Here is a 27577-nt window from a genome sequence, read left to right on the forward strand (position 1 = left end):
GTTCAATAGATCGACCAATTAAATGTGAACAAGAATTTCTTTTTGCATCAAAGTACCCAACAAGGACGAATCTCACGGGCTCGTATTTGGTGCCTGGACCAGTGTTTTTGGAGGTCTTTCATGTTCGCACTGCCATGCTTGTCATACACTTGCATTCATTACGGGGTTGGGCCGTATTTACTGTATGTTCCCTCCGATATGTCCTCAGTCAAACAAAGCTCTGATAAACAACACAAGTGATAAACAGTCAAGGTTAACAACCATAGCTCGAGAAACAAGGAGAGTTCATAAGCTACTCCTTCTAAGGTAGCAGGAAAAGCACTAAAAAGAAGAGAATGGGCTTAAATATTGCGATATTATGATTTGCTATTCCGTGTTAATTGTTTTGAAAACCCTGTATCAATTTTTCATAAATGATCTGCATTCAAAGATTCATGGAAAGGGTTCATGTTGTGTTCTTCAGCTTTGTTAGAAGGCGTAGGAAGAGCGTAAGCAGCATTAGCAGTCCCAGCTTAGTCGAAATCAACAGGCCCCGGCGGTAAAGAGGTGAAGATTGGTCTCAGGGCTGAGCGTAGCTGGCTCCACACACTCCAAAGGTCATGAATCAGAGCTGATGAGTTTTATCACCACAGAGACGTCCCAGCTAGCGGTGCATTTCAGGTGCATTTGGTGACAGAGGTTTGGCGGTCTTGACTTAGGACGTTGACAGGTACTGTGAGAGCTGACAGCCCGGGTGCCAGGGGCTGGAAGCAGCTATAGCATGTTAGCCATCTCCACTGACCAGGAGTATTTGTTTCTACTCTGTTCTTCTTTGGATCTTTACCTAAGAAGCTCTTGTTGAGGTTTTACCACTTGCTCAAATGTCTCTTTATGAGATGTTGTCAGAGATGTGAGCTTCTGCAAGCAGAGAGGGCGAAGCTAACTAGCACGTCCCACCGCTCGTTAGCAGTGAGGATCCTCTTTTCATTGCCAGTCACTTAATGTAAGGTCAGCCAATGGAAGGGTCCTCTAGATAAAAGGACATCTTAATGCTCACATTCCCGCCTCATGCTTGAAATGGTCATAAACAGTAGTACTCCTATTACTACTATTTCGTTGCAGTATTCCTCTCCTGACTCCTGATAACTGATAAATAGAAATGTTAATTTCTTTGCTTATTGCACTCACAGTAATTTACCGCATTCTTAACTCAAATGTCTTGCATATTGTGGTGAGCTCTCTACACTGTGACAGCTTTCTTAAACTGAAAAATCGCAACATAACGCGTTGCAGATAATATCGCAATACGTTGAATTGTAACCTCTGTATCTTGATATGCAGCGTATCGCCGATTCTTGCCAAAACACATCCCTGGCTAACATTACATCAGCTTCTCTCCAGCTGTTCCTTGTTCACTCCCCCTGGGCTCCTTTAACAAGCCTGCCACAATCTCGGTGAGAATTGAAATCTGACTACATCCCACCAAAACCAGATTATCCAGATATTCAACAGGTACAAAACCAGCAGTGTTAAAGGTTGAACATGGAAAGTTGAGTCAGTTAAACCGTAGCGTTTGAAGGAATTCCAATGGCTGACGAGTGCAGAGACTCTCTTAATGTTTATTTATGTATTTATTTTGTCTTGGGAAGGGTTTCTGATAGTTCAGTTTGTGATTGATTGTTTTTGTGATGGGATGAGAATTCAGAGACGCAAGTCAGACTTTAATGACGAGACAGGGTTCCGATGGACAGGCAGGATAGCATTCAGCTGACAGGATGCTGGAAAGTTTTGATACTCTGGGACATGAAATCAAGGCCTTGCCCGCAAGACAACCCACACAACACTTCTACAGCAGTGTAACATGCTATCCAAGTTGTTCACCTTTGCAGTATTAAAATAAAAGTATTATCCTTTACTTTTGACCCATAATAGATGGCAGGAACAAGGAGTAACAAATAGCTGTCAGGCTTTGCTTCTTGTCCATACAGCAAAACTAAATTAAGGCTTCAAAGAAAATCCTACTGTGTGTCACAATGAGTGTGAAACACGACTTGAAAGACCTTAGCCACGCCTCTGCAGACGCCAAGCACAGCTGGATGTCAAACAGCATGCAAACATACTCCAGAGCCCAGCAGATCATTACAGGAGCCTGACTGTGCTTTGAACCGTAGATTCCTGATGATGATGGATCAGAATGGTGCGAAGATGAACATTTTCGCTTTGACAGTCCATGTCAATTTAGAATGCTGGGATTAAAATAGGTGGAACATTATCATCAGTAGCATCAGCAATAGATGAAACTCACTGTGACAACAAGTCACTGAGGGGATCACGCTGATGAGGCTGTCCCTCACCATCACCACCTGCCAGGGCTTTGAGGAGTTTCTCTTCCCTCCGTCACGTCAAACATATCTGAGGTCAGTTGTTATGACCAAAGAAAGTTTGATGGGCGCCTACACACACACACACACACACACACACACACACACACACACACACACACACACACACACATGCTGGTTTTTTTGGCTACAGTTGATGTTGTGGGGCCTACCAAGGACTTTGTCCAGCATGACAGATGGAGACACTTCTTCAGCAACATTTAAACGTTTTAATGGGGGGGGGGGCGGGGGGGGGGGGCACACGCTACTTCTCCCTAAACACAAAAAATGTAATTTTACTTCAACCACTTCCCTGAGTGTGTCGGGCTGGAGTCCAGGGTTGATACCAAACGATTCACAGGCGTACCTGGGGGGATCAAACTGTTCCTCTCCAAAGCTTTTTTTAGTACAAGGACTAGACAAGTAGCATGATGGTCCTGACAAGTCAAAGTGGTCCTGCACCACTCCTTTTAGCAAGGAACACAAATACAAGCCAAACCTTGCTTTCCCATCACTGATTATAAGCTGATTACAAATCTGAGTACCAGACTCAAATAAGACTAAATGGAGCATTAAGTCATGTGCACATTTCTTGCAGCGTGAAGCCACAACATGACACAGCAGAGGTAATTAGAGGCACTTCTAATTTGATGGCAGCAGTTGGACCGTTAGGAGAGACAGAAGAAAAATAATAAAATCATGAGGCATGAAATGAAGATTGCCACAATATCAATTCTGAGAAACCACCCACATATCCCGCTGCTGCTGCTGCAACCGTGTCACGTAACCGCTGAGTGGCTCAGAGCTGAAGCAACATTCACAGTGCGAATCGATGTGAGGCTTGGCTGTCTTTTGTGGATCAGTGTCATGGTGTTTCTGCTGAAACAGAGCAAGAATGATGAGATCATGTCAAGAAGGCACGTGTGGTTTATCCAGAAGTCCCTCAAGAGGAAATGTACACAGATTAGGTTCATTCTTGTCTTTTTTTTGGGGGGGGGGGGGGGGGGTTGTTTTTAGCTCAAGCCAATCCCAGCGGTGAAAAGTAGGGTGCCTGGACAGGTCGACCGTCAGACCTGAAGCTGCCACACAGTGACAGACGCCATTCACACAGCAGCCAGTTTGGAGTGACCGGCTAACCTCACCTGCAAATTGTTCTTGAGAACTTCAGTTGTTGTTGCATGTGAGGCGGATGTCAGAGTAGCACTAGAACTGCAGAATACAAACCACTGGGTCAACTGGTCAACACCCGATTGGCTATCGAATCAAATATTCAACATTTTAATGATTAAAGTGAACTGTATCGTTGATCGCTTCAGTCACAGTCAAAAATAAAAAGGTGTAGTAATTTAAGAGCATGGGTGTGACTTTGGACCTCCCTGCCCTTCCGTGCGTACACAGGAGAAACCATAGGCCAGGACGGCAGCAAAAACCACCACAAGGTACAGAACAACAGAAGTGAAATTAAGTCAGAAACATGCAAAGTTAGAAGTGGGTTGCAAGACGACATGCAGAGGAAGCCTGAATTGTAAAACGACTAAAGCAGTTCAAACTGATACTTCACCCACAAAGGGGTTTTTTTGCCTTTCAAGTACTCACTAGAAGGTGTCTTGAGCATACAAAGATTTTTTTCTCCCCTTCCTGCATCACTTCTTTGTGACTCCAGCATGCAGAGAGAGCCAGCTACTTGCAGTACATTTAGCTTGAAGCTAATGAAACAACATAACCACGAACTACTGTTAGCAGTCGTCGGTGGCTATTAAGAACCATTAGCTTCAAGCTAAATTCATGTGTCTGATTCTTTCTGCATTCTGGAATCACAAATACGTGATGGAGTGATGCAAAACAGGTCTTTGTGAGCTCAAGAAACTGTTTAATGTGTAATTGGAAGGCAAAGTACACTTAAATGTGTCACTGAGAAAGACGGAAAAGGCCCAAGTGCTCTATAGTAATAAAGAAGAACAACTGGAGCTGGTGCATGAAGGGTTGAGCTTCAGCAATCATACTTACAAACTACATGTGTCCCACTTGTTCTTAGACAAAACATGAGTGTCCTGGACCAGAAGGAAGTCAAAACTAAGTAAAGCTGCTGTTAGAAGTTCATTACTTTATGACAACAGAGAGTAAAATTAGGAATTCAACTATTGGTCCAGCTGATAATTTTGAAAAAGTAGTCCCATTTTAAGGAGAACTCCAATGGGCTACCACTTGGGCCACTGACTGACCTTGTACTTTGGCACCATTCCTAAACCCTCCCCTTCTTTCATTGAAAATAATGTCACTGAGTCACCATCTCAATAATTTGTGATGCGCTGAATCCCATTTTGAACGTGGCGGTCTTAAGATGGGTGGTCTCGATGAATCTGATGTGATGAGAAACTTCTCCAGAGTCTACGATGCTGTCTTCAAACATATTCAAACTTACCAATATATTTTGTCACTGACAAAGCTAACACACGTCAGTGCAACAACCACGTTGTCTTGTATCTGCCAGAAAGGCGCTTATTTATTTTAGCGGTCATTACTATGGTAGAGTTGAATTGTTACAAATTGTACTGAAATATTCCTGATATTTTGTCCATTCAACAAAATGTTAACCTGAAAAAACACGTTTATAGTGCCTATCATTTCTGCTTGCATAGCTGGAACTTCTACATGTTCCACCCTAATCTGGCCTTCAATATCAGTACCATCCACCATGTGGTTTAGCTGCTAAAGACGACACTGACGGGAGGATATCTGACTCAATTGGAAGGCAGCTTCGAGCTCTGCAGTGGTTGGCAACATTATCATCATTAGCATAAGCTGAAATCTCTTCATTTGCTCTCACTTCTTTCTTCTGTTCTGTTTTTGATTATAACTTCCGGAAAAGACGTCAAATGCTGCAAGGCATGTAGAGAAAGAGGTTACTTTAGGCTAATAGAAGTATTCGTTTAAGTATAAGTAAAGATTGCGATGCAAATTACAAGCACTATTCACAAATCGTATTAATATTTTTTTTTCAGTTTTCTTTTTCTACAAGCTCTTTTTCATCGAATAAATGTTTCAGTAAGTGTTTTTTTTATAATTTTATGGAACAAATGACAGTTGTTCAAACTCAGAACAGGCAAAGTCTTAAGTTAAAGGGAGGCCTGGAACCCAGCTTGCGACTCACTGCTCTAAATGTACCGCAGTCACGTCCTACACACATAGATAGCTTTACAACACTCGGAGCACTCGTGCAGGATTCCGTAAAAAGTGAATAGTACATCGCTGGAGTGAAGTAGTGGTGGAGATCACAATGTGGAAATGTGGACGATTTCAAATTTATTACATGCACAAAACTACAATTTATCATGGTCCGAGTTGTATTTGTTGTTAAAAACAATTGTGACTGGAATCAACAGTTTTGCGGGCACATCCACGATGTACCAGAAACAAAATGTCTTTGCTGCTGCTTTTGACGAGCAGAACTATGGTGGAAGATGTTACTGGGACCGGTGGTTCATCCACCACGCAGGAGCAGAGTTACATCTTGGTACGTGGTAAACAGATCGTGGACTGCTGTCATACACTGCCTCTCTTCCTCAGCGCTAATCTAAGCGCTTTACAATGTTGCCTCATTCACACTCCGATGCTGGAGGCTGCCCTGCATGGTGCCAACCTACTTACTCATCAGGAGCAACTGGGGTTCAGTATATTGCTAAAAGACATTTCAGTTACTACACAGCCACTCCTGGGCCGTGCTGCCCGCTGTACAACTTCTCTTGCTTGCAGACGAGGAGATGCTGCGGCAGAGCAGCAGGGATTTGTTTATGGCTGCAGGAAAGGGACCTTGTTGGCAGACCTCACGCTTCCTGGGGGTCTTAAATCTGGGCCCACTGAACAGATGGAGTCTCAGAGAGGGCAGACTGGTGAACACAGCTGCAATAAAATCACTGATGTTCTAAAGGGAATCTGGACTAGAAGAATGATATGAAAAACATTTTCCACAGAGGATCCCAGCGGGACAACTGATCTGATGACCGATGTGTCGTATTGACTTTTATTGAAACGTCACTGCAAGCAGAAAATCATCAGCAATGGGAAGGTTTTTTTGGGGCTTCAGACTGTCTGAACGTTTACGTTGCTTTAAAACAATCGTCATGCCTCTGTAAGTGAAACCCTAACGCTGCTCAAAAGAGCAGCAGCCTACAGGGAAAGCCTACGAGCAAAAACCAGTCTTCCCAGTAAGGGAAGACTTACTTATTTCACTGCATGTGGATGTGAAGTGGCTACCTGTGTCCGCTAACCAGACTAGGTCTGGATTTGTATTTCATGTTCCTAATGGTTCCTGTAGCTGCCTGACTGTCACCACTCTTCCTATACATCAGCTGCTGTGGGAGGAAGTGAAGGGGTAATGACTGTGAGGATGGGCGGGAGACGTTATGAAGACATTCTGTATTTCCTGTTGCACCATTAGAGTGGAAGGGGTCTGAGCACTGCCCCGCAGGGCAGAGGAGGCACCAATGTGAGGTTAACGCTGGGTTACAGTATAGCATACAATCTGCAGAATAGAGATTCTTCCAGGATGTATGACTTCACCCACCCCCTCCTCTGAGTGCATCTACATCCGTAGACGCGGGATATTAATGCATACATGACTTGTATGCATGCTCCACTGCACTCGTACAAATACACCTATGGCTCTTTTCCGCGACAGAGTGTTCTCTATGGGGTCCTATTATATCTCCTTTTGTGTGCCGCCTGCTTTGGGAGAGCTAGATCTCAGTGCTCTTGAGATGGAGAGTTACAGGTACTCTCAGAAGGTGGGAACAGTGCCGTCAACTCATATGAGTCAGGGAGATCCCACATCCCACCACAAAGAATACTACAAAGAACATAAATCCCCCCTTTTCTTATGTTTTAGGGATTTTCTTCAAATGACCGTTGGCATTAAGGAATGACCTGAAAAGATTTTGATGGTCCAAAGTCATGGCCACCTCAAGTGAAAATAATTCCTCGGAAACGTCTTTGAGGAAATGTCTTCAAATAAACTACAAACATCCACTTGGACTCAAAGGTGAACTGAAAAAAATGTTGTGGTGAAAGAAACTATGAAAGGCAAAACAAAGAAATTGGAAGACCAAGAGGCCTGGATTGAGTTTTTTGGGGAGGAGGAAGAAGTTATTTTCAAAGGCAACTTGCAGGGAAACACTGAAGAATTTCCCACAAGCCTGGTTTAACATAGCGGCATAACACTGTTTTGAGTCAGAAAATAGATGCAGTGAGTCATAGAAAAGTTAAGAATTGAGGGGGAGTGAACAAAGCCAAGGATGACTGGATGGTGAAAATCAGCACAATAACAAGAGGGACCTGGTCAGATAGGGGAGAGGGAAGAAAAGCCTCAAAGAAAAGAATAAAAATAACTTCAGGATCAAAAAGAATGACTGTGAGCAGAAGGAGAAGAAAAGGATAGAAATACGGTGACAGTAGCAACTGAAAGAAAAGGCATTCTCAGCTCACAGCAGTAGCGCTTAAGATAATGAGCCAGACGAAGCTACGGGAGATGTTTGGAGTCAAACGAACTGGAAGAGCAAGAGGAGGGAAGAAGGATGGATTTGTAAGTGGCTTACAATGTAGCGTCAGTTAGCTGCTCTCTCCTGGGGGAGGACAAGAAGGCAGGGAAGAGAAAAGAAGTGTTCAGGGAATAGACGGAGATGAACATATGGGACATGACAAAAGGGAAAATGAAAGCCCATGTAGTTGCTCCTGATAATTTATAGTTTGCTCAGTTCCATTTGATTCTTCAACCATATTTTGCACTGAGCGTCGAATAGCTCACAATGACATCATTCGCTTTTGTAGCAGTTCATAGCATTGCTGAAGGTTTCTGGACACATGGCACCAGGTCAATGAATGCGCCGGGACAACTGAAGTGTGTGTGCAGAAATAAAACACACAAGCACAATCACGCCATGTAGTGTAGAATCGTCCCGTGCCTGATCGGGGAAAAAAAAAACCAAACAAACTGGAAGGCTGTAATGCAATGCAAGACAAATTCCAGACTTCCAAATTCTAATTTCGAGGTTAATCCTGGACCTACAGATGTCGCTCCTTTCATTTGTCGCACTTTATGCCACAGTAACGTAGCGTCAGGCGCTGTGGGGGATGAAAGTAGGCAGCAATGACGCCTCTTGACCGGATTTTAGTAAATAGACCCTTCTACAAAAAAAGATTGGCACTGGTGGGGTGGCAGGCACCATCTGCAAATCTGCTGTTTGACTCAGCAGGAAGTGACTGCAGAGGAAAAGATTCAGCATTTACATTTTCAAAATTTGAGCAAAAATAGGAGTAGTTTGTTTGTTGTTTTTGTTTGTCGGGAATGAAACTCTCCAGACTTGCTTTGTTCCGGCTGCTATTTGCCCGCTGAACCGGCTGGCGTGCCCTGAAGGACTTCCTGCAGCATGTAGGAAAGCCACTCACTCAGGGATTTATTAAGAAGGTCTTGTGTCCACCATGGTTGGACACTGAGCAGTAAACAGCAGGAATACCTTGTAAATGATGTCTAACATTCCGAGGTGGGTTTTTTACTTTCCTGCTCAAAGAGACGAGGTGTTTCCCAAACTACTGCAGAAAAAAAGAGGGGGGAAGCATTGTGGCTCATGCGGATGACCTTTCTTTGCTGCAGCAATCTTAAATTAATTTAGTTAACTTTGGATTTATGATGAAATACGGAGCTGCTTTAAGCAACTTTTAGAAATCTTTTTTCTTTTTTCCCCACTGATGGATGCCGCCAATTTCTGATGCCACACTCTGGTGACGAGACAAAAACTACATTTCTCCACCTCTTATGACTACTGGGCACCGTTGCCTCAGCATAGGGTCTCAAAAAAGATGTTTTGTTTTTTTTATAATGAGTTGAGCATCTCTAGACACAACCTTTCAAAAAAACACTGTAAATACTAGAAAGCAGCTTAGGACCAGAATACGTGACGTGTCGTCTCATGTGGCGTATGTGAGGCTCTGAGTCACTGGCATTGTGGGAATGGCCCAGACACTTCGCAATTTTTTAGTTCCGCTTGGCTGGACCTGCATCAACCTTAAGGGATTCTTGTTTTCCTTTTGTTTGTTGGGATTGTGGGTTTTTTAAAAGCAGTATCATGCTTTTAAACTGACCTGAAAACCAGAATGGTGATGGTGTATGCATAAAAATAACAGTTTGGGTTGGTGACAGCCAGTAAAGTCCTGAAAATCTTGTGTGGCTGGAGGGGTTGTCCTGGTGACCGAGTTGTCTAAGACACAAACCACAGGGCTGTAACATCTCTGCTCTGAGCTGGTTTGTGTCTTTGCAGTGACTCTAGATGAAGTCAAGCAGCTCCTCTTCATGTCTGAATACCAGCTAAACTTGCATAATAGATGCAGTTACATCAGTTCATATTTTTGCACACCATGCTGCGACTTATTTGTCCCTTCCCCTCGGAAACCAAACTGGCAAACTGATGCTGCTCAGCAGGCCGCCGCTTCTCTGCCTCAGTGGGTTTATACAGATGAAAAAGTCAAACGTTTTCATTGACGGTGTCATCCTCTAAAATTATGAATCATTTTGAAGATCCTAAATAGGTAAAAGTCGTGAATGAAATTCCATTAATATTATTTGCCCTTCAGCAACTAACCAGTCCTCCAGATGTTCCAGGGGAACCTCATAGCGTTCAGTCCCCAGGTGAGCATGTGTGTCTCTCGATGAATATTAAGCAACGCATAGCGGAAGAAGTGTATGTAAGCTCCTCTTTTCCAAATGAATTATTCATGTCTGAACCACCCCGAGAGGTTCCCATGGGCTGAAATGTTCTTCACGCACACAGAAATATTGAGGTGATAGATGGCAGGAACAGCAGGGCTCTGTGAGGCAAACCCTGCCCTCCAGCAGCGGAGTTGACCAGAGAGGAAGGCCATTGAAGTCTGCCTGCTTTATTCTCATATTTTGGATACATTTCTCCTTCTCGGCTTCAGATTTAGATTTAGACCGGCACTTTGATCCAAGAATCTCCGAGTGTTCACGAGATACAGTATAGGTGCGAGATTTGGCCAGAATATAAGTCACAATTTAACATTAAAAGGATGATTTTCATCTTCATGACTGTTTGATGATTTTGCATGTTAGTGAACACTGCAATCAAACTAAGTTCTTTATTTTAAAAACAAGACACGAAAAGAAAAAAATATAGCAGAGCATCCAGGCCAAAGCCACCATTTATTTTTTTGTATTTCTCTGAAGGACATCATTAATAGCCACCATATCAGAGTGCATTTTTAATTAGTCATTACATCTGGTTTTGATGAAATGTGCATGCTTTCAGAGTTTCCTCAGAGAGAATATCATAGTCAGCCCACCATAAAGGTCAGCCCAGCTAAACTGAGAGAGAGAGACATTGAAGTTGTTAGCCGTTAGTAGTTAGCTTCGTTAGCACAACATGGACGCTTGACTTGAGTTTTGAGAAGTTTAAGCATGAATACACCAACTGCTGCCTGAAACTGTACACATTCAGGTCTGTGTACAGGGATAGAGTCACTTAGCAGTTATTAGTTTAGGTTTATAGTATAGTATAGTTTTATTTCAGACCGCAACAGAAAGGCCTGCTGCGCTTGATCTTCAGATATGTTTGGGAAATGTACCGTTAGCTTGAACTTGTTACCGCTAAAGCTTTGCTAATGCTTCTTAACAGCAATTTTAGGATAGAAACGACACTCCAAGCTTGATACTGAGAGCATGTAAAGACTGCTGCATTACTATACACAAAAACTGCACCACTATAATCACAGCTGTATAATTAAAACACACACACACTCTCTCAGACATACACAGTGTGACTGTCTCTCAATCAGAATTAGAGGTCAGTTTTTCACAAATATAACTGCAGGGGAGAGGTCAGTAAGTCTCTTAAAAGGTTTATCCTCTGAGGACAATGAAACAGGGAATGAATGAACGCGTTTTGCTGTTTGTATGTTTTGTTTAAATGAAGATGTTTCAGAAAAAAAATTGGTTGGACTTTGACAAAGGCTTAGTCAGCGTAATAATTGTTAATGATATTACAGATGAAGGTGTGTGTGTGTGTGTGTGTGTGTGTGTGTGTGTGTGTGTGTGTGTGTGTGTGAATGAAATCGACTCCTAGTCTGCCCCATATGACAAACATGGAATGTTGACAGGCTCCAGGGTGCTCAGACTCACGCTGTAGAGGATTTCCACCCAGCCTTCCATGGTGATGCACTGGAACACAGTCAGCACAGCAAACAGGATGTTGTCGAAGTTGGTGATTCCAAAGTTGGGTCCAGTCCAGTACTCTCTGCACTCGGTACCATTAGAACACAACCTGGCTGGGGGCTCCTGACCACAAGGCCACTCTCCTACTTTCTCATCTGAAAAAAAAAAAAAAAGAGAGAGAGAAAAGTAGAGGGAGGTGGGTGGTGAGTACGAACACTCATATTTATGTTTTCCGGTGAAGTTTTATTGATCAGAATGACCAACAGGTATATAAAACTGTCAACGGGAAGCAGAGTAGTCTCAATGTCCTTTTCTTGTCCTCCAGCTGCCACCAATGCATCCTTTCCTTCCTTTGAAAGGACACAGGAGTCAGGAGTGTCCCTCCCACTTACCCTTCCCACCTGAATGCCCCGCCTGTCAATGAAGACCACTGACCTTCTGACCTTATCAACTAGAACGATGCTGCGGCCTGGTTCTCTCCGTTATTACACGCTGCTTGGTGTCCACAGGTTGAAGGTCGCCACTAAGATCGACTTTGCTCTTTGGCTTCATTATAGCCGTCTCCAATAGAGCAGGACCTTAACTGGCAGCACGACCGCTGACAACAAAAGCTGGAGCTGACCCTGTCCCACACTACGGTTAATCACACCGCATGGCTCCAATTTTACAAACTCTGGTTGTATTTCCACTGCTCCTGGAACACTTTACAAAACATGTTGGGAGTATGTATCAATATCTGTGTACACACATATATATTTACATACATACACACAAATATTGAGAGGATGTGCACGTAAATCAAGTCATATCCACATTTAAGGTCCAGTCCCTGCAGTATTTAGAACAAGTGCTAAAAGCTTACAGTCTGCAATAAACTCAGTAATAATTTTATTTTCATGATACTGTATTGATATTCCAGCCCCTGGTATGGATACAGTACAGTATATCACTATGCACTGCCATACATTTACATAGTGAGCCAGCTTCATTGAGAGTGTCACTGTTCAGTGAATGGCACAAGGACTTGAAGCGTGTACACTTTGTAATTCACACTGATGCTACAGCAGCTACACTAGAGTGTTCAGTGACACTGCACAACTGTGCCACGTTGCAAATATTGTTCTAATCAATCGGTATGGGAATTATGAAGTAGTTCTGACTTGATTTGTTGACTGATGAATAAAATCGTCCGCTTTATTCGGAAATTTTCAGCTTATTATAGAGTACTGCAGTATGCATCGTATCGTAAATCGTTATATTACTGTGAATCGTGTATCATGGTACATGAAGTCCTTACCAGTAGCCACACGTCAGTGTTTTCATGTTTGTTATTTGTATAAAAAAAAAAAGTAAACTGGCGTAAAAAAAAATGGATTCATCATCAAAATGAGCATCAAAGACAACATCTGGCGCATTTACCAAGTTTTGGTGTTGGCCAGTTTTGGTCAAACGCACCTATTTTTCTGTGGTTCCTGTGTTTGTGGGCTGCAGCGCTGAGACACAAGTGTGTAAATGAGCGATCACAAAGGCCCCTGCAGGGCGATGGTAGGTCTCAGGTCTCAGTAAGCAGGTTTTCACTGCTTATGAGGCCACAGACAGATGATAGCATGAGGGAACCAGCTGAGATATTGTTTGAGGGATGGGCTGGAGCTCGAGTCAGCAGCCAGTGATCAGAGTAAAGAATAAATGTGCTGAGTACAACAGATGCCTTGTGCACCTGACCACTCTTGAGGGATAGCGCCTCCATAACAAGCACCGCCAGGTCTTAACAATGATTTGCAGAGCCAGACTGCACAGCCAACATCCCTCCGGTGTCACTCCAGTAAAAATGCGTCCTTTACTGCTTACTGACAGGTGCTGTGTCAGCCAGACTCAGCTAGCAACCATGACGCCGGGATATCTCATGGCTCTTCTCTTTTACACAGTGGAAATACATTGTGAAATTAGAAGGTATATAAAAATAGGTTTGATATTTTATCGTGACTATTTTCAAAGGAATGGTGTTAATCGGTGTACGTTTTCAAAATAAAAGGGGCAACACTTGACAATGAGGGTAAAAAAAAAAAAAGTCATTTCATCATAAGTTAACATTTTGTTGAAATATTTCATTTTGTTGGCAACAAGCCCCCCAATCTTGACCCCATCACTGTCATAATGATGGCAAAGCCCCTTCTTTGAGGACACTGCTAAATTTGAATACACATCCTGAAGGTGTCCATGTTGCTGCGACCATTGCAACTCCTTCCATTTTCTACCTCTTATCCTGTTAAGGGTCCTGGGGGGGTGGAGCCTATCCCAACAGCCTTCAGACGAGAGGCAGGGTTCACCCTGGACAGGTCACCAGTCCATCACAGGACCAACACATAGAGACGAACAACCATTCACACTCACAGTCACACCTACAGTCAATTTAGAGCATCAATCAGCCTCGTCCCCTCTTGATGTCTTTGGACTGTGGGAGGAAGCTGGAGTACCAGAGAGAACCCACACAGGAACAGGGAGAACATGGAGACTCCACACAGAAAGATCCTGTGATGGAGCCGGGACTGGAACCTGGAACCTTCTTGCAGTGAGGCCACAGTGCTGACCACTGCACCACCGTGCCCCGCCCACTTTAACTCAGTTTAGTTGCATGTTAAATACCTCTGACTGGAGCGCCTCATTCCTCTCTCTGGATTGTGCATGTCACTGTCCCATCATGACCATGTCTAGTTTGGTTGTGGACTTCTAGTTTTTAACTCTTTAGTTTGTATTCCAACTTTTAGTTTGACAGTTTGTGTTTCTTGTTTGCTTCTCCTTGGCTGCGTCCAAATTGCCAAGTACCAACCTACGTCCTTCTGCTACCACCCACCGCTACAGCCTACTTCTACAACCTAAACACGGCGGCACCATTCAGACACCTTACAAGATTGGTGGTGAAGCACGACCTCTGCTGGCAGAGCACAGATACCGCAATTAGGTAGACCATCGAAAGCCCCACCTGCTGGCCTGACTGTTGTACTGCACTTAACTCTGAACGCACTCTTCATTCATCCTCTATTACTAAGCACATTAACGCACCTGTAAAGGTGTGTTCACACCGCGTCGCGCTTGGTGTGAACACACCTTTAGTCTCAACAACGACTACAAATGTTGGTGTTGCATAAGAATGGGAGACAGTTGGTGGTGCACACTTGGCTTGCGGGTCCACAAGTTTTTAGGGGACGAAGAAGAAGTCCGTGGTGCATTGTGGGCCATAAATTGCTCGTAGGATGCACCTGAACCCATAGACATAATCTGAACCGAGCTACAATGTGGGCGTGTTTAGGCTGGAATTTAGGTTGCAGTAGTAGGTCGCTACTCGCGCCAGTTGTGATTTCGGACAGCCACCGACCTACTCTGAGACCTACGATCAGACCTACTTGGCGATTCGGACGCAGCGCTTGTCTTCTCGTTCACTAGCTCTTCCCTCCTGTGACTTTGTGTGCTTGTCGCTTCCTGTCTTTGTCTGTTTCCCGCCTTTTTTGAGTGCTTCACCTGGGTCTGGTTTTGTCCTCAGTCCTCTTCAGTCACAGCCCTGCTCCTGGTGTTTCTCACCCTAGTGGTTTCCCTCCCGTTTCTTGTTCAGTCATTAGCTGAGTGTGTTTGATTTTGGTTGTCCGAGTCAGTTTTTGTCAGATCCTTGTGTCGTGTCATGTCACTTCACATTATCTCACCAGTTTGCTTCACACTTGTTTTTCACGGTGTTTCTGGAGCTTGGTATTAATTTTGTACGGAATGACAGACCTCATTAAAATTATTTGAACTTCTCCGGTTTTCTTACCTCCCACTTTTTTTTTTCTTTTTTTTTTAGTCGCTTGGTGTCACCTTACAATTTTGTCTTTGGTATTTCTTTTGCTGTTAAACTTTCCAGTTTGCTAAAGTCCTGTTCACTGTGTTTGGGTCCTGCCACCAACACACAAGTCTGCTTGTTAGGTTAAGTGGAGACCCTGCATTGCTGATAGGTTTCAACGTGAGTGTGAGCGGTTGTCTGCCTCTAGATGAGGCCCTGTCGCCTCATGCCAGCTGGGATGGCTCCAGCCCCCCGCGACCCTGGAACAGGGTAAATGGTTGACTAGAGATAGATATACTGAAGTAAGAATTTAATGGTTGAGCATAATAAGTATCACACAATCATGATTTGCTGAATTGCTGGTGTGTAGGACCCCCCCATCATCTGCTGACCACACCAGCAGAGATGTCAGATACACACGTTAGAGAGGCATGATCATTTTTCTTTTCAATTTCATATCTTCACTAAAGTGCTCCTTTATCATCTTCTTCTGCACTGCTTTGATTAATGGACATTTGTAGTTTGAGGACTCCAAGCTATGAATGTGGCACTCCCAGCTAGTGATGAGGGCTTCCTTCCAATGGCAGATCTTCCTTCCATTTAGGCTCCGTTTATCTGATGAAGGGTCTCAGCCTCTGTAGAAGTGTTCCACCCCTCTTTAGAACCTCCTGGTGTGAAACAAGGCTCTGTTCGGTTCCTCTCCTAGGACAGCACTTCTCAGTCTGTCCTCCTGAAGCTGAGCTCAAAAGCTGTCCTGGCACAGCAGGAGAGATGTCTTAAGTTCCTCCACCTCCCTGAGATGAGCCTCCTCCTTCAGGATGGGATGGCGTTTGAGGGCCTCCAGTTCAGTTCTCATGGCCTCAACAGCAAGTGAGGTCTCCCTCATCTTCCCGCATTCCTGGAGGAGCTCCTGGCGCACGGTCCAGCTCTGCTGCGGCTCCTGATGGAGGAGAGTGTTTTTCTGTCTCTCCTCCTGGAGTGCAGCCATGAACTTGTCTACATGGCAGCAGCCATGTTAGTTGCAACGTGATTTCATTAGCAAAGCATTTTAGTCAGGAAAAGCAAGCTAAAGGTAACTACAATTCTACAATTTCATTTAGCAGACGCTTTTGTCCAAAGCGACGTACAACACAAGCAAGAACGTACAACACAAGCAAGAACTAATAATAACTAGCCTGAAAAATGACTAGATCAGGTCCTTGTTGCTAAATCATTAGCAGGGAACTAGCTTTCATTGCATCTCCTGATGAGAAGTCTCCTGGCATGGCTTTTTTTGTCTTTTTTTTCCAGGTATTCGTCATATACCATGTGTTTCAAAGAAAAAGACGGAAAGGTGGAGAAGTTTCCAGAAAACAAAAATGTCAATGTCTTTTAGAGCATATTTACCCTTGATATGACTAGGCCACATTTTGCTGACGTATTTTATTTTGTTGGCAACAAGCTCCTCATTCCTGACCACATCACTATCATAATGATGGCAAAGCCCCTCTAAGGAGATACTGCTTATTAAATAGTCCACGTTTGAATATTCATCCTGAAGGCAGCAACAGCAGAGTTTGTTTAATATCAAATCAATGTCAAAAACGAGATTATCTAATTTAATCCTGTGTGTTTGTCTGATAAAGACGCAAGTGAGCGATGTCTGGTAATGTGGTATCAATTTGTTAGCACAAAGAATTACTAAGATGAAGAAAATGTCCTATTTCAAAGGAAAAATTAGTCTTGATTGTTGAGACATCAAATAAAAACACCAGAAAAAACACATGGAAGGTTGTTGTGGTGCTGCTCAGCTTCAATCAAATCCTGCTGTGTCTCTGCGACCAAAATAACTCAATAACACACGTAGTGTACATTAGCAAGCTGTCACAACTGCTCCCACCACTGCCACCAACATTCTGAGTAGGTTGAGACACACACACACACACACACACACACACACACACACACACACACACACACACACACACACACGCAGACCTTGCCAATAACCCAATACCTCAAGTCACGCCTTCACACTCTATCTGACAGCAGCAGTAGGGAAACACGGCCTCCTCATTATTTGTATCACTGAATTCCACAATGGGTTTTCAATTATAATGTTGCATTGCAACAATAACACTAATAACGAGATGACTATAATTCATCAGACATTATTTCCGCTGCCATGCTAACTCACGCTCTTTAATTTCCACACAATTAACTAAAAGACTATGCCAGTGACTCTGAGCATTTTAAAGCGCTCTACTCAGCACAACTGCAGAATTCTGCCTGACAGACAATACTGTGCTAGGTGAGCATTAGTAAAATAGCGTCGGGTCGGGACGGGTGCGTTTCCACTAGCAAGCACTGGGTACAACGTCAGTGTGGGTGGACTCACCGGCCCAGAGTTTCCCAGCGTAATTTGTGTGCGACACAACAATAATTGACAACATGGAGGCAGGGTGATGCCTGTTGCTCGGTCTGTGGTTTTTGCTTCAACTAAAGTGAAGGACAACAAACAGGCAAGGCTTCTGCCAGCATTCTGCCGAGGCTAAGATGATACAACGTAGACGACGTAAGCGGGTAAGACACCCAATCAGCGCCCCGCTGTGTGTTTACGTCACATTTTAGTCCCCGCTCGGCTCGCTTGGAACCCCGGCGGAGCAGGGACCAAAATGGTAACAATTCGTATCGTGTTGTGAGCCAGTGGAAACACGCCCTTATTAGGACTTACTCATTTTAAGGCACGTTAAAAAAAAAAAAATCAAAAACTGGGTATTTACTTTCATATTTTATTTAAAAGAAAAAAAGTTCAAATATCATAACCAAAAACCCAAAGACTTTAAGACAAGGGGACTGGAAGTTCAACACTGAGAATTTACTTCTGGGTTTTACGACTCATTCCAGAATCACTGCAATATATGTGTGTGTGTGTGTGTGTGTGTGTGTGTGTGTGTGTGTGTGTGTGTGTGTGTGTGTGTTTTGAGTCCTGGCTATGGAACCGTGGATCAGCTCTTCACCCTCGTTAGGGTGCTGGAGGGGCCATGGGAGTTTGCCCAACCAGTCCACATGTGCTTTGTGGATTGGAAGAAGGCTTACGACCGTGTTCCCAGGAGCATCCTGTGGGGGTACTAGGGAGTATGGGGTGGATGGCCCCTTACAAAGGGCCATTCAGTCTCTCTACCGGAGGAGTGAGAGTCCGGTTCGCATTGCCGGCAATAAGTCGGACTTGTTCCCAATGAGGGTTGGACTCTGCCAAAGCTGCCCTTTGTCACTGGTTCTTTTATGGACAGAATTTCTAGGCGCAGCGGGATGGTGGAGGGTGTTGAGTTTGGTGGCGGGAGGATGCCGTCTCTGCTTTTTGTGGATGACGTGGTCCTCTTAGCTCCATCAAACAATGACCTCCAGCTTTGGCTGGGGCAGTTTGCAGCCCAGTGTGAAGCGGCTGGGATGAGAATCAGCACCTTCAAGTCTGAGGCCATGGTCCTCAGCTGGAAAAGGATGGCCTGTGCACTCCAGTTCGGGGGGGGGGGGGGGTCCTGCCTCAGGTCGAGGACTTTAAGTATCTCGGGGTCTTGTTCACGAGTGAGGGTAGGATTGAGTGGCAGATTGACAGGCGGATTGGGGCAGCGTCTGCAGTGATGCAGGCACTAAACCAGTCCATTGTGGTAAAGAGGGAGCTTAACCAGAAGGCGAGGATCTCGATTTACCGGTCAGTCTACGTTCCAACCCTCACCTACGGTCATGAACTCTGGGTCATGACCAAAGAACAACATCCTGAATACAAGTGGCTGAAAGGAGTTTCCTCTTCAGGGTGGCTGGGCTCTCCCTTAGAGACAGGGTGAGAAGCTCAGTCATTCAGGAGGGACTCAGAGTAGAGCTGCTGCTCCTCCATGTTGAGAGGAGTCAGTTGAGGTGGTTCAGGCAACTGGTGAGGATGCCCCCTGGACGCCTCCCTCGGGAAGCGTGTCCTACCGGAAGGAGGCTTCAGGTTCGACCCAGGACACACTGGAGGGATTATATCTCTCGACTGGCCTGGGAGCACCTAGGGGATATCTGGTGGACTTGGTTTGGGAGAGGGCGGTCTGGGTGTCCTTTCTGAGGCTGCTGCCCCCGCGACCCGGACCCATTTAAGAGGAGGAGGACTACGACGACGATATTCATTGAGACATTTTCAAGGTATTTGAATAAAGGTGAATAGTCTCTGGCAATGTAAAAGTATTAGAAAATAGTCAGCAGTAATGAACAATATACATGATTTTGTTAGGAGTGCTACAGAGGCTAAATTCCTCTTTCCGCCCTGTTTTTATTTCCTTAGTACTGTATCAGTTTTGACTGACAGATCCAAAGGGGTATGGTTAAGCTGATTTTGGTCTGGCCAGCGACACCAGGAACTCCACGTGTGCTCGGCTGGAGCTGGCTTAATGACTGACAAGGTTCAAGTTAGTAAGCAGTACCAGTCCTGACAGCCATTCACCCTGACAAACTCAAACCCTGATGAACCAGTCTTGTTTCAGCACCATCTTTTAAACTTCTCTGAGGACTGTTTCCAGACTTGCCACTCTTGGGAGAAGCAGCAGCAAGCGCTGGTCCAGTTTGTTTGTCAGTGGTGGAGTGAAGACACCCCCAGGAAGCTAAAGTCCCTCATCCCTACTCCTGAACAGCGGTCAGTATTTCCTTACACTGGTCCTCTCTTTACCTCCTGCAATACCCGCTCCATGTTAGGACGAGTTCCAAAGCTTTACTTCTCCACCTGGACTTGCCTCGTCCATGACCATGGGGAAATAGGGAGATATTCATCTTTCACAAACACTAGTAAGGAGAAGATGCTCAGCCTGCATTTACAAGACCAGGAATGCGGTGACGTGTATTATGGCCGCAACACCAGCACACACTTGAGGTGCAGGACAAAGAAAGAAGGAATTGCAACAACAGCTGCATTACCTGAGGTACCACTAGATTGGGAGTACATGTTGAGTTACAGCATAAGTTATCAATCAAAACCTGAGGACAGGGAAGACACAATTCATCAAGTACATACGTGACAAATGGGCACATTACTTGATACAAGCCTGTCAGCACTACAGCATCTCACAAGCCACATGGACACGCAGAACTTATGAATAGTTAATGTTTGTGTGCATAAATACATCATGATATGTATGGTCTCTTCGATGGGAAATCAAGAAACAGATGAGAGGAAAACACGGCTCTCCTGGCATGAAGTCAGCTGATAAACTGTCTTCCAAACACACCCCACAGCCAAGCTGTCGCTCTCACCAGTGTCGATCTTGAAGCAGGTGGTGTGGAATTTCCCCATGTAGAACTCCACCCCAATGATGGCAAACATGACGATGGCAAAGAAAAGCAGCAGGCCGATCTGAAGCAGAGGAACCATGGCTTTCATGATGGACTTCAACACCACCTGGAGGCCTGAGAAACAAAGAGGATGTCCTAAGCTATGCAGGTTGTTTGATTTTTTTTTTTTTAGCAAAACTTCTGTTGCTTAAGTGAATGTTTCTGTCAGTAAAGGGAACACAAGTCATCTGGGAGGTCTGTAAAACTAAGTTCATTGAAATTATTTAACAGCGGATTACGTGTCTTTTTGATGGTTTATTGTCCTCCATTAATAATTACTGACTAGATTTAAATCAGGAATGAATTGTATCCTTTAACCTATAAACTCAATCATTTAATGAACACGTGCCTCAATAAAACCCAACGTGTTCACCTCAGAAAATTCGGAAATTTAACTTGATAACTCTCGTCCTCTGATAAAGTAGCAAGGAACGGTGTGGTTTTCCTGTTTTGTGATTGCAATCAGTTATCAAAGCATGACCCATCAAGGTTTATTTGTATGGTGGCAATTTTACTCAGTAATTTACGGTAGAAAGCACATTTCAGGTAAAGTATAACAATGGCCAGTTTTATCAGTTGTTACAAAAAGTTTTTTTTTTTTGTCTGAAAGTAAGAAAACTGAATTCAGCTCCAAATAAAGTGGTGAAGTGATTAATTTAGGTGAACCTATATTCAGATTCACAAGCATTTAAACCAAAGAAATCAAGATCAGCACCACTGATTTGGCCCTCAAAAATATCCATTAATATTCCGTTATATAAATAACTTTGTTGCACTTTTTACAAGTCATTTCTAAACCAGTTCTCTTGTTTGGTTGCCAATCGGAAATGTGTTGTAATGTAGCTGGCCAGACCCCACATCCAGTGGTTATCAGGGTGGCCAGATGTTGTCCCACTCATTGTCAAAGACAGTCAACCTTCCTGCAGTTTGTAAAAGCCGTTTTAGAAATAATACAAGCTGCAACAAATCCCGATGAAACGTTGGAAGAGGGACTTACTGGGGATTCCTGACACCAGTTTGAGGGGTCTCAGCACTCTCACCGCTCGCAGGGTTCGAAGGTCGAAGTCCGAACCCACCGTGGCCAGGATTCTGCATTCAGACACAAACAGAGCTGTGATCAGTAAAATCTGATCCTCAAGGGACGACATCTTGGTCAGATATTGAAATGTTTTCATTTTGGAACTCCTTTTCAAAGAGCGATGAGAGGAGCTGGAGAGAAAGACAAGAGACTGACGGTACCGGCATCCTGAAATTGAACGTCTTTGCAAAATATTTCACTGAATTACAAAATACTCCGAAAAATGAAGCCCAAAATGGTCTCATAACATTTCCTCCTTTGTCCACCCAACTGTCCAATTTCTTTTGGAATGATACAAAACAGATTAAAGCAGCAAATGTTTGTCATTTGTGCATGATAAACGATGCAGTTACTAAAACACTTCCCCCCCCCCCCCCCCAAGCTTTCTGTTGGTGCTTTGCCACTTGGAAAATATCGATGCTTTGCCAAATTGTAATGATTAGCCACAACAAGAGCTCTACTGTGAACATTGAATCGATTAATTTCATAAGGCTTTGTCTCCATAATGACTACAAAAAAAAATGCAAAAGCCTGTCACGTTCTTCCAGAGCCCAACAGAGAGAAAGATGTTTCAACACCAATAAAAACCATCTCACAGACGTGTTTGATGACATCACCAGCCTCTTACATGTGCTTTTACCTACAAGAGGGGGAGTGACGCACTGTGTGTGTGTGTGTGTGTGTGCGCGCGCGGGCGCATTGGCCATTGAGCCACAGCTGGCAGCCCTCATTACAGGCTGTACACAGAGGGGAATACATAAGTGCTGCACTAAAACACAGGAAAAATTACATGCTTAAGGCGAGAGACACAGAGAGAGAGACAGAGAGAGAGAGAGAGAGAGACAGAGAGAGAGACACAGAGAGAGAGAGAGAGGTTACAGCAAAGGCATAAAGAGAGAGCAGACTCTGGATGGAGAGAGAGAGAAAGAGAGAGAGAGACACTCCATCACATTAAGCCCTTCATTCATAACTGTCAGTACACATATTGGGATTTATTTTTTAAGTCATTATTTGACTCACTGGAAGAGAAAAGGAACTTGAGACAGCCAGTGAGCAGACATCTACCATGAGAGCTCCCTCTGATGAACTCCTCAGTCGAGTCATCTGGCAAGTGGATCATTTGAATGATCTAAACAAGCATCTATGTTATTCTTAACCACCCATGTGGCACGCGTGATTTTTCTAGACTAAAGACCTTCGAATTTTATGCGTTTTAGAAGCAGATGTAATCTTCAGATATCTAAGTTGCATGCAGCCATATTCAAGCTCTCATTTAGTGACAGGAGTCGATGAAAGGACCCGCCCCTGAGGAGCCGTTCGTGTTCTGGAGCGGCTCAAAAGATCGGCTCTCTGCATTTCTTCATTTGTGATGCAAAAAATCATTAAAACGCTTCTGCATGATGAAAGCTGCCTGCAGATGAGCTCACAGCTTGATTCCTGCCTCAACTGCAACTTGTCATTGGAGTGCATCTTCAATTGCTGTTGACTGCAGTACTCAGTAGCCTACGTAATTAGCCTTCCAAACAAAAGAGCCACCAGACCTTAACCCTGTAGGTGCGCTTCCGAGTCTTTTGTACTCCGGGTAATAGCACTTGTAGCTGTCGTCTCTGCTCGCTGTAGGGATGTGCATCTTTGGCAGGCATTGACGTTCCGTGCAAATTAAAAAGAATGGCTCTTGAGCAAGAGCCAGTTCCTGTCTGCAAGTTTCCTAAATTATTTGAAAGCCTGTGACTGACGGGTTACAAGAAGTACAGAGGTACAGGAACAGATGTCAGGTGCCAAGAGTCACTTCCTGTCTGTGAGTCTAAACTGAAGGCGTAAAGATATAATGTGTGAAAGATGACTTCTGTGCTGAAGAATATTTCAAGAGTGATGCCATATATACAGTATATATAACAAAAACATTGAATCATCTATGATACATTGTCAGGGGGGGACGTGGCTCAGAGGTAGAGCGGCCGTCCAGCAACCGAAGGGTTGCTGGTTCGATCCTCACTTCCCCCAGTGACCATGTCCAAGTGTCCTTGAGGAAGATCTTGAACCCCTAATTGCTCCTGATGGTCCTGTGATGGACTGGCGACCCGTCCAGGGTGAACCCGCCTCTCACCCAATGTTAGGATCACCCCCCCACGACCCTTAACAGTGTAGAAAATGGACGGTTGGACAGATGGATGATGTATTGTCACAGATCCATCCCATGAGAAGAAGCCTTCCTATTTCCAGGATGTCACGATGGGTCTTTGCACCATCTGCGTATTTTGCACTTTTTAAAAAAGTGTCCAGGATTAGATTCCAAATCCTGAAAATAATTGTGTTTGTATTTGATGATAAATTTGATTTGTGATTCCAATTCTATTTCAAACAGAATTACACACCCAAAACCCTTTCCAATACTCACAAATGGGGTTTTAGAGCTCTCTCAGACGTTTTCTCCCTCCTTCATTTCTTCTTTGACTCCAGAGACCTGTACTACCAAACAGACTTCCGGCGCTACTCAGGTGTTTCTGTACTAGGAGGGTGGTTGACTTTCCAGTGGACTGCATCAGCGTGCTAACATATGCTAGAGACCTCAACTGCCATGGCAGAAGGCTCTCGACCCCCTGGTAGTCAAGAGAGCGGATGAGAGGATGGGGTGGGGGGGGCCTGAGACTATAGTTGCATGTGATAGCATGGAGGAGCTTGTCAGGGAACAGAGAAGTGAGGCTGGAGCAGGATCTTATGAGCAATGCAGTATTTAACAGGGAGCTGCAGGACAGGTGTTACATTGTTGATAGAGGGGATCTAGTAGTGATGCATCCGAGTTGCCCAGTTTTGGATCGTTTGGAGTTTATGGACGGACTTGTCGAACCAAAGAGGAGGGAGATGCAATAAACTAGGCAGGATGTGACCGGGACGTGACCAGGGTGGGAACCAGCATAGCAGGACTGTTGGGTGACAGGGACGAGTCGAGATGAGAGATAAATGGATGTCAGCAGAGTGAGTGCCACTACTGATATGGGATTGGAGTGATAGTGTGATATCGAGTCTGACCACCAGACTCTTAACCTGACCTGACCTGACCAGCCTTACGTGAGGTATCACTTCATGTGTTCGGCTCAAAAGACTGCGAATGTGACTTTTGTTTGTCATGACAGCATAATTACCATGGAACACTGTGATTAATAGTCACTCTGTGTCAATTTGTCCACCTCTAGCTACAATTGCCTGCATGATGCATTTCCAGTATAAATACTATTCTTTCCAGCATCTCTCATGGGTGTGTTTTTAAGCCCCAAAGCAGACAGAAAATCCTCCAGGGTACAGTAGCTTTTATGTATTCTGAAGCAGACACTCAAAACATTTTTTTTGCCGAGAGAAATTCTTCAGATAAGTCCCACTCACTTACACACACAAATACAGAGAGGAAAAGTAGAAAACATGAAAAGGTTGCTTATTGCTCCCTGGTTACCAGTTGGCATGGTAACCGATAAAGCACATCTGTGCTTTAAGGGAATTATCGTTATGTGTGGATTCAGTTTGCAGGGATGAAAGTGCCTGTTTGGTAATATATTGTTACATACATATTTCATGCTCAGGCTGTGCAGTTAATCTAATTCTCTGACAGAGATGGATATTCAAACGTTCCGTTTTTTTTAATTTTCCCATTATCTTTCCACAGGCATTTATTTATGACACATTTCTATAATTTCCATCTCCTAGTGTGTAGGGAAGCTAGATGGAAAACGTGAAGTGAGAGAAGAGAGAGATCAGAGCTGGGGGTGGACTGAAAGATTACATATTGTTGAGGAGCACGAGGGGCGGGGCAAAAGCTTCTAAGCGCCACCTATCTTGACACATAGAGGGCCAAACTTTGCTGTGGGCATTGTTCGGTAAACAGGTTTCCTTCGATGTCAAACACTAAAACCCAGGTTCTACTGTAGCAGTATCTCTATGCATTCTATGAAACAGAGGTTTTCAGGGTGAGGCGGGCCTCCCGAAGGGGGGCTCGGGTTTCTGGGGAGGCTCAGTGAATGGAGATGTAAGAATGTTAATTATCAAAGGACATAATGCAGAACAACTTAAACGTATACTCTGATGTGCTGAGATGGGGTTAAGAGATGCAGTAGATTGAGGAGATTTGACAGTGTTTTCCTTTCTTTCCCAGGAGGGATGTCACAATACCAGGAATTCAGAAAGGAGTAATGATTCAGGGGAGACCATTTTCTGGCACGGTGGTGCAGTGGTCCGCACTGTCGCCTCACAGCAAGTAGGTTCCAGGTTCCAGTCCCGGCTCCATCACAGGATCTTTCCGTGTGGAGTCTCCATGTTCTCCCTGTTCCTGTGTGGGTTCTCTCTGGTACTCCAGCTTCCTCCACAGTCCAAAGACATCAAGAGAGGACGAGGCTGATTGATACTCTAAATTGACTGTAGGTGTGGAGTCTCCATTTTCTCCCTGTTCCTGCGTGGGTTCTCTCTGGTACTCCAGCTTCCTCCACAGTCCAAAGACATCAAGAGGGGACGAGGCTGATTGATACTCTAAATTGACTGTAGGTGTGACTGTGAGTGTGAATGGTTGTCTGTCTCTATGTGTTGGTCCTGTGATGGACTGGCGACCTGTCCAGGGTGAACCCTGCCTCTCACCTGAAGGCTGCCTGGATAGGCTCCACCCCCCCCAACCCTTAACAGGAATAAGTGGAAGAAAATGGATGGAGAGACCATTTTCATGTGCTATATTTGGTGTCCACTGATGTTAAAAAGAAATATTATGCTTACTTGGCCTGCTAGTTGGGAAATAACAATATAGGTACCCAGAAACTAAACTATCTATCAGTTTCAGTGTCAGAAACTATCAGTACTGTAGGGGGGGGGGGGGGGGCTGGCACATTATTCCAACATTTGTGTAAAGAAAAGTCCAAAGCTTGTCACCTCTGCTGCTAGCTTCCATGACTTTCTATCAATCAACCACGATCCCACCCACCTGTGAGCTCAAGAGGCACCATAACTTGAGATGGGCGATGTCGATGACTTGGAATTCACTGATCAGAGGATAAAATTAGTAGTGCAGCTATGTTGGAGCAGTGAGACGTCTTACCATCAGGGGGCAATAGTTAACCAGTTTTATGAGACGGGAGAAGAAAGAAATACTCTCCTTCTTCCTAAAGTAGCTATGACTGCTAACATGCTACGACTGTACTACTACTACTACAACTGAAAACATGAAGAGATCAAGGCATGGGACGATGCGGAAAAACGAAGAGGTTTGTTGAGAGCGTTATGAAACCATGTGTGAGTACAACCTGACAATGACCCCAATGACAAACCCTTAGAACAACAAACAGGAGACCCATCCCTGGCAAACATCGATGCCAACTCTTAGTCTCAACCTAGAATCACTTCAAATGTGGCACTAAACAGTCAGAGAAAATTGTCCGATGGCTTAAAACATCCATTCATTTTCTTCCGCTTATTTCTGTTAAGGGTCGCGGGGGGGTGGAGCCTATCCCAGTGGCTACGGGTGAGAGGCGGGGTTCACCCTGTACAGGTCACCAGTCCATCACGGGGCCAACACATAGAGACAGACAACCATTCACACTCTCAGTCACACCTACGGTCAATTTAGAGTATCAATCAGCCTCGTCCCCTCTTGATGTCTTTGGACTGTGGGAGGAAGCTGGAGTACCAGAGAGAACCCACACAGGAACAGAGAGAACATGGAGACTCCACACCTACAGTCAATTTAGAGTATCAATCAGCCTCGTCCTCTCTTGATGTCTTTGGACTGTGGAGGAAGCTGG

The 27577-nt window shown here is 44.4% G+C and overlaps 1 protein-coding gene and 1 long non-coding RNA gene across 3 annotated transcripts in view; one reads left to right on the forward strand and one right to left on the reverse strand.

Moving 5' to 3' along the window:
- Positions 1-27577, reverse strand: part of cacna1bb (calcium channel, voltage-dependent, N type, alpha 1B subunit, b) — a 180405-nt gene that overhangs the window by 88067 nt on the left and 64761 nt on the right. For both annotated transcript variants that reach the window (XM_086186888.1, XM_086186887.1), the window contains exons 6-8: positions 21723-21814; positions 20648-20800; positions 11545-11732 (exon numbers count right to left, since the gene is read on the reverse strand). In XM_086186888.1, the coding sequence (XP_086043014.1) occupies positions 11545-11732; positions 20648-20800; positions 21723-21814 (433 nt within the window). The remainder of the gene's footprint in view (positions 1-11544; positions 11733-20647; positions 20801-21722; positions 21815-27577) is intronic.
- Positions 7807-12152, forward strand: LOC147244293 (uncharacterized). Its single transcript, XR_015110335.1, has 3 exons — positions 7807-7938; positions 11523-11780; positions 11903-12152. It is a non-coding gene; the product is annotated as an uncharacterized LOC147244293 (long non-coding RNA).

Source organism: Aulostomus chinensis, chromosome 19 (genome assembly GCF_037954235.1).
Source record: "Aulostomus chinensis isolate RoL2024-O1b breed Wild chromosome 19, RoL_Achi_v1.0, whole genome shotgun sequence".
NCBI classification, from domain to species: Eukaryota; Metazoa; Chordata; class Actinopteri; order Syngnathiformes; family Aulostomidae; genus Aulostomus; species Aulostomus chinensis.